The sequence below is a fragment of the Vombatus ursinus genome, unplaced genomic scaffold (assembly GCF_900497805.2).
Source record: "Vombatus ursinus unplaced genomic scaffold, bare-nosed wombat genome assembly UNPS02005286.1, whole genome shotgun sequence".
Lineage (NCBI taxonomy): Eukaryota > Metazoa > Chordata > Mammalia > Diprotodontia > Vombatidae > Vombatus > Vombatus ursinus.
The window spans coordinates 14,032,067-14,039,447 of record NW_020945064.1 but is presented as its reverse complement, the minus strand read 5'-3'; the positions used below and the strand labels follow the sequence as shown (position 1 = coordinate 14,039,447).

At 53.0% G+C, this 7,381-nt stretch overlaps 1 protein-coding gene across 1 annotated transcript; it reads left to right on the top strand.

The window, feature by feature from the left end:
• The first annotated feature begins 538 nt into the window (after positions 1–538).
• Positions 539–6,381, top strand: ADAD2 (adenosine deaminase domain containing 2). The gene is made up of 11 exons (XM_027845960.1): positions 539–734; positions 2,086–2,229; positions 3,251–3,391; positions 3,857–3,904; positions 4,211–4,336; positions 4,596–4,746; positions 4,844–5,011; positions 5,161–5,384; positions 5,619–5,856; positions 6,035–6,155; positions 6,277–6,381. The coding sequence occupies exons 1-11, from the start codon at positions 539–541 to the stop codon at positions 6,379–6,381; spliced, it is 1,662 nt and encodes a 553-aa protein (XP_027701761.1).
• The last annotated feature ends 1,000 nt before the right edge of the window (positions 6,382–7,381 follow it).

Here is a 7,381-nt window from a genome sequence, read left to right as displayed (position 1 = left end):
CGCAGCTTCTCCGTCGCCCCTTCTCCGTGGAGAAGCCCCTTCCCCTTGGAAAGCTGGCGGGATTCCTCCAGAGGGGCCCCCCCCACCCCGAAGCCTGGAGTCCTGCGAGGAGCCCGAGCTCGGAGGCGGGAGACTTGCTTCGGAGCCCCCGCGATTCCGGCCCGGTCGCTTAAGCCGCGTGCCCTTGGCCAAGCCCCTCACCTGCCCCGGGCCTCAGCTTCCTCGTTCATAAAAATGACAAAGACCAGACAAGAGGGCCCCAGAGTTTCCCTTCCAGCTCCCTCTGGGTACCTCAGTTTCCTTGCCTGGAAAATGGGAATTTGAGTCCTCTGACCCCTGGGCAGGTTCCTTCACCTCTGCCTGCCTCAATTTTCTCATCTGTAAAATGAGGCTAGCTCCCAGGGTGGTTGTGAGGATCCAATGTAGAAGTGCTTTAGAAGGCGCTATGGAAACGCCACCATTACGGTTGGGTGTGGGCTGTGCTCATCTTGTGCTTGTCTCTCCTCCCTCCCCATTCCTCGGCAGCTGCCCTCCCAGCATGGATGAGGCCACCCGCAGGAAGCCCCGTCTGGCAGCCTCTCTGCAGATGTCCCCTGGCCCCAGCGAGGGGCCTATTCCCTGGAGACCCTTGGAAGGCTCTGCCCAGGCTTCCTCCGAGGCTCAACCTTCCCAGGCGGAGCCCCTGAGGGGAGAAGAGAAGAAGAAGCAGCTGGGGGCTGAGGCAGCTGGGGATGGTAGGGCAGAGCCCTTGGGATTTGGAGGGTGGGTGCTGGGAATGGGAGCAGGGGCAGGAATCAGGTTGGAGCAATTGAGGATGTTTACTCTGGAATAAGGGGAATGGGAGAGTAGTTTTCAGGCAGTTAGCCGAGTGGTTAGAGCAGTGGACCTGGAGGCATGAAGACCTGAGTTCAAATGTGGCTTGCTAACACCTGCCTGCCTCACTTTACTCATCTGTAAGAATGGGGATAATAATAGCACCTCCTTCCCAGGGTTATTGTAAGGATCAAATGAGATCATGTTTGTAAAGGGCTTTGCAAACCTTGAGGTGCTTTATGCATGTTAGCTATCATTACTAAGTCTTTGAAAGGTAGTCATATGGAGGAGGGAGTAGACTTTTTCTTGACTCTTCCTTTGAATGAATGAGAAATCATTTATTAAGCTATTATTATGTGCCAAGCACTGGACTGAGGGACTAGGGTTACAGATAACAAAGGGAAGACGGTCCTTACCTTTGTGGAGCTTATAGTCTAATGGGGAAGGCAACACATAGGTACACAGACCCTCTGTATTGTTACTGTTCTCATCGCTAGTCACTCTCCGGTGAATTTTCAACGTGTTTCCCCCATATAAGATAGTTAACATTTTCTCAAGTTGAATCTTAAGTCTTTGTTTTGTTTGTTTGATTGTGTTTCCTGTTACTTTATCACTCTCTCCCTATCTTTGTCTTTGTTGGGTGTTTGGGACTGTCCGAGCAGCATGTTCGCGGAGGGCCATTTTGGTTTGGAGAGTGACAGGGGTGATTGTGGAGTTGCAAGGGAGTAGACTGGTGTGCCCCTTCTGGAAGTAATCGGTGTTAGTTGCAGAGAGAGAGATTTTGGCTCCATGTCAAGATGAATGACCGGCCAGCCTTGTTCAGAGGTGGAATGGGGTGCCTTGGAAGGCGGTGGGTTCTCTCCCACTGAGGGGCTTTGGAGAGGAGGGTAGATGACTTCTCATTGGAATGAGGTAGAGGAAAGGCCGATTTTGTCATGGGTCCAGCTAGATGACTTTTGGGGTCCCTTCCAAATCTGTTCTTCATTGGAGGCAGGTGGGAGTTGGGGAGAGATTATGAAGGTCAGTGAAGTCCCTTGGTATGAGGGAGGTAATGGGTAGTGGAAAGAGCACTGGGGTGGGAGTTGAGGCCTTTGACTTCTAGTCCCGGCTCAGCCACTCACTAGCCGTGTGACCCTGGCTGTCACTTAGCCTCCCTTGGCCCCGGTTTCCTATTCTGATCAAGCAAGAAGTTGTACTAAATGATCTCTCAGGCCACTTGAGGTTTCCATTTTAACAGTCTGTGATTTACTGTGCTCTCCTCACTCCTCTTAGGGCCGCTTCCAGATCCTCCTGCTGTGCTGAGGGAGCTGATCCTAGGGCACAAAGACCCCCCTCCAGGCCAGGCCTTGAGCCTCCTCACTCGCTACTCCCAGGGCATGGGCCTTACTCTGCGCTTTGTGGAGAGTGAGGTCCAGGGTAAGTGAGGGAGGAGGGGCATGGGTCACTGTGTACTGAGCATTGGGATGGGGTACAGGAGGACAGGTAGAGAGGTATAAAGCCAGACCTGTGACCCTGGGGACCCTGCGCTCTGGTTGGTGAGATGGGAACCAACGTGCATATCACTCTGGTCACGCTGCCATGTGTGTGAGATTAGGCAAATTGTTCCACTACTCTACAAATTAGTTTCCCCCCTTTTTTTTTAAATTAAATTTTACTTTTTTCTATTAATAAGTGTTTTTTCCTCCACGTTGATAAAAGGAAATCAAACCCCTTATAACAAATGTGCGCAGTTGGGCAAAACGCTGCTACCTGATCCATGTTTCTCATTCTGCATGTGGAGTCCATCCTTTCTCTGTCTCCATCTTTCTTTCTTCTTTATCCTGAGTCCTCTGGAATTATGCTTGGGGGTTGTGTTGATGGGAGTTGTCAAGTCCTTCAAAGCTATTCGTTTTTACGGTGTTGTCGTCATCACTGTATCAGTTGTTCTCCTGGTTCTGCTTCCTTCCTTGAGCATCAGTTCACACAAGTTTTCCCAGGTTTCTCTGAAACTTTGTTATTTCTTTTGGCGCAATAGTATTTTAGTCATAGGCCATAATTTCTTCAACAATTCTGGAACTATGTTTGGAACTGTGCCCCAAACGTTACTAAAGTGGGCATACCCTCGAACCCAGTGTTATCATTACTAGACTATCACCCAAAAGAGAGCAAAGAAAGGAAAAGAACCTCTATGTATAAAAATATTTATAGCAGCTCTTCTTTGTGGCAAAGAACTGTAAACTAAAGGGTACCCACCTATCTGTTTCTTCTTTTTTCAAATGAGGGGAGAATTAGATTAGGAAGTCTCATAAGATCCTCTCATAGAATCCATAAATGTTAAAATGTGATTTTGATTTTTCATGTAGTAGCTATTTAGAGGGAGGTCTGAGGGGCTTGGGAGGGAGCTGGGGGGCTGTGGAGACTCCTCTTCCTGACTCTAAAATCCCTGTCCTCCCTTCAGTCCCCTTCCGACACTTCTCTGTCTGTGCTGTGCTGGGTGAGGTGTCCTGTCCTGAGGGCACCGGGAGCAGCAAGAAGGAGGCAAAGGGGCAGGCAGCCATCCTTGCTCTCAACTGGGTCAGGACCCAGCTAGAGAACCCAGGTACTCCTCCCTCGGGAGGGGAAGGGCAGCTGTTTCCCCCACATAGGAAGGCTGGTGCTGCTCTGCTGCTGACTGCTCTTGTGACCTTGGGCACATCACAGCTCCTTTCAGGGTCTCGGTTTTCTGATTTGTAAAATGAGAGGGGCATGTTAGTCTAAGGTCTAAGGACCCTTTCAACTCAAGTGTCTGTGAGGTTAGACTGCCAGCAGGCTGTCCCCTAATCGAGATGGTAGAGGTGAGGCCCAGGCCTGTGGGAGGAGAGGTGACTATCTGCCCGCCCCCTGTCTTCCCGAAGCCCAGTCATGGTGTGTGTGTGCGGACTGGGCAGTGGGCTTCCTGGGTTATCAGGCCATCCCAACTCGTCCCCCTCAGCTGCCCCCTCTCATCTTTGGGGAGAGGAGCAGAGCCTTGTGTCCCAGGTAGCCCAAAAGAGAGATCCTGCAGCTCCTCTTTTTTCTTTTGCAGCACCGTTCAAAGATCCTCCCAGCTTTCCGCTCTGTTCTTTAACTGCTGGTGAGCCTCCCCTCCTCACTCCCTTCTGCTCCTCCCCAGATGAGTCAGAGTGACCCACGGTCCTCCGCCTTCTTTGGAGACCTCTAGTGAGGTGGACGCCTTCCCTTCCCAGACAGCCCAGCCTGCTGGGAGTTGGCACTTAGACCCATTCTTCTAGTTCTGCTTGGTCCCAGAAGCCAGCCCAAATTCCCCAAAGTGTACTGGATGAAGAAAGGAGCCTAGAGTCAGCACTGGGGATGGGGTGGAGGGATCGAGGGTCCTTCCTCTCCTCTCCTGCCCCCAGTGATATTCCTGCCCTTCCTTTAGAGAACATTCTGACCCATGAGCAGCGTTGTGCGGCTGTGGTGAGCTCTGGGTTTGACCGCCTGATAGGTGAAAACTCCCCTTACCAGGGCTGCAAGCGAAGTATAGCAGCTGTCATCCTTGAAAGGGGTATGGAAGCCTGAGACTTTGCTCCCCAGAACCCCCCCATCTTCCATGGCCCCACCTCGTCCTTTGGGAGGGGGCAGGGAGTCCGTAGAATCTCTTCCCCTCCTGGTTTTCCTTTCCTTCCTCCCTCCTAGGTCTCATCTCATGATATCCTCCAAGTCGTCCTTTCCTGTTTCTCTCCCCAGCATCCCCTCCCCTTCCTTCAGGAGTCTTTTCCAGACCTCCTCCCCACCAGCCCCTCCTCCCCCTGTTCTTCCCACAGAGGTCCCAGATGACAGGGGCAGCTGTAGGGAGTCCTACGAGCTGGTTGCTCTGGGTACGGGTTCCGGCGGCTATAGGGGCTGGATTGAATTCATGGGCCGAAGACTCCACGACACTCACGGCTTGGTCATTGCCCGCCGTGCCTTGGTCAGGTGAGGGGTAAAGAGAGGACGGTTGGATTCTGAGCCCGTGGTGGGGCCGCTGATCATGAGATACCTACCCACCTGTCGTCTTCTCCATCTTTCTCAGGTTCCTGTTTCGGCAGCTCCTGCTGGTGGCTAGTGGGGGCCCAGAGGGGGCAGAACGATCAGTGCTGACCCCTCGACCAGGCCCTGGACCCCCTTTTGCCCTCAAGCCCAAAATCTTCTTACACTTATACCTCAGCGACACCCCTGAGGGTGCTGCACATGACATATAGTAGGCAGGATGTTTGGATTTGGGGGTCTCTGAATGGAGCGGGGAGGGAATGGTCAGGATGGGGAGGGAGGACAGAACAAAGAGATCTGAAGACCTGCTGTTCTGCTGCCGTCACCTCCCTGATCTCGCCTCTCCTCTCCCCCTTCCAGCCTCCCTTCCCCAGGGGGCTCTCTCCATAGTCCCTCTCTTCGTCTTCAAGCCCATGCCCGGGGAGAGCTGCGGCCAGTCTGTTACCTCGCCCCGGGGTTCCGGGCAGCCAGGGTCTGTTCGCTGTCAGCCAGTGACAAGGTGGCTCGATGGGCGGTGCTGGGGCTGGGAGGGGGCCTGCTGGCCCACTTCCTGCCCCCACTCTATGCAACCAGCCTCATCCTTGGTGAGAGGCCCAGGATGGGTGGCTGGGAGGGAGGAGCGTAGAGAGGGGGTGGAAGGACAGTTCACTGCCCCTCAAAGTCTCAATTTCCTCGTTTGTATAGTGAGGGGTTGGACTGGATAATCTTGATAACTCTTAAGTTTCATGGGATGGGGGCAGTCTGGAGAGGTGGGTAGGTTATGTTTTGTGAAGGAGAGATGACCCTCATTCCCTCAGACTTCTGTTTTTCCCTCACAGCTGACTCCTGCCATGATCCCTCAACTCTGAGTCGGGTCATCCATGACCGGCCCTGCCTAGAGGGAGGGCCAGGCCTGCCGCCTCCCTATGCCCGGAATCCCCTGCACCTGTTTCTGGGACCACCTGTGGCTCCCCAGGACTCCGCACCCTCCAACTGCCAGGGCCTCAGCCTCAACTGGAGCCTGGGAGACACCCGCATGGAAGTTGTGGACACAAACACGGGATGCGTGTGGTCAGAGTAAGGCCAGCTGTTGTAGGGGAGGGGGGAGATGTAGAGATGGTAGAAAGTGTGGGGGCGGGGCCAAAGATGGGGAGGAGACGGAAATAGAATACCAGCAGAGCTGGTAACTTTGCTGGGGCCTGACGGTGGCACTGGAGGTGCCTTGGAGGGCACAGCTTCTTCTTTCCCCACCCAGAGGCTCCCTTGGTCCTCCCTCCCGCCTCTGCAAGGCTGCTCTCCTCCGCGCTTTCCGCCAAGCAGCCCAAGCCCTGGGAAGATTGGATCTCTTGGCTCTGGACACATATGAGGTGGCCAAGGTCAGTGATCACACTTTCCATTTAGCTCGTTTGTATTGTGCCTTCCACCAGGAGTGAGGCCTTGTCTTGAACTCCTCTCCCTTGCCCTGCTTCGAGACTCAGGACCATCTCTCCTTTGCAGGCAGGGACATACCGTGCTGCTCGTCAGGAGTTGACCACTTACCTGGAACAGCAGGACTTGGGCTCTTGGCCCTCCAAGCCTCTGGTGGGTGGGTTCTGTCACTGAGCACAGGCATCTGGGCTGTGTCCTGTGTCCTTCCCACAGGGAAGCCTTGGGTGTGTGTGTTGGGGCTGGGGGAGGGGGGCTGTGGCAGTGATTAAAAAGTGCCCAGGCATTAAGGGACTGGGCTGGGCACCATATAGGGAAGAGGATCTGTATTTTGGTAGTGAGGTGGTTTCATTTGAGACTGCCGATTGGAAGCTATGTGCTTTATGATTTGTCCTTAATAAATTCTTTGTTCTCTATGCCGTCTTGGTTGGAAATAATGTTCTCTATCTTTTGACTCTCACAATACCCTCGTGAGATCAGGGCGGGGGTAGTAGGAAGTATTATCCCTATTTCATGGATGAAGGAGTGGAAGTTCAGAAGTTGAATGCCTTGCGTTGTCTTCCTGCTGAAATGTGGGGAAGATGATTCACCTGGCTTGGAAAAGGTCCAGAAAGCACTCAGCCCATAGGCCAGTGCCAAAGGGAAACTTGGTATTCCCAAATTTTTGGTGGAAAATATTAGCAACCCCAAGGCAGGTCTGGGGAATCTTGAGATGGAAAATGATTCTCAGCACTGTCAGTAAGGGAACGGCTTTGTGCAGTGTTATCCCCAGGACCTGTTTGAACCGTCAGTGATGGTGATGATTCTGTGCAGGGTTCAGAATCACGAATTCAGGACTGACTGCTTGTTTATGTCAGCAAGCATAGTACACTATACAATATTATTGTTCTTGTAGGTTTCTGTAAACTATTTTCTAACCCTCATAGATTATTAACATATACTGCTAGGTAGTGACAAAAAGCAGGGATTCAGAGTCAGATCTTCTGGCTCCAATTGCAGTCCTCTTTACACTTTACAGACTTCTCAGGAGTAAGTCCTGGCCCCCTCCTCTCCGGGCCTGGCCCTCCTCTGTTCCTGGCCTCTCCCCTACCGCTTTTCCTGGATACCGATTCTCTGACCAGTCAAATCCTCCCCTCCACCCCCTCCCCAGTGAGTAGTTCCTGGGCATTGGAGAATA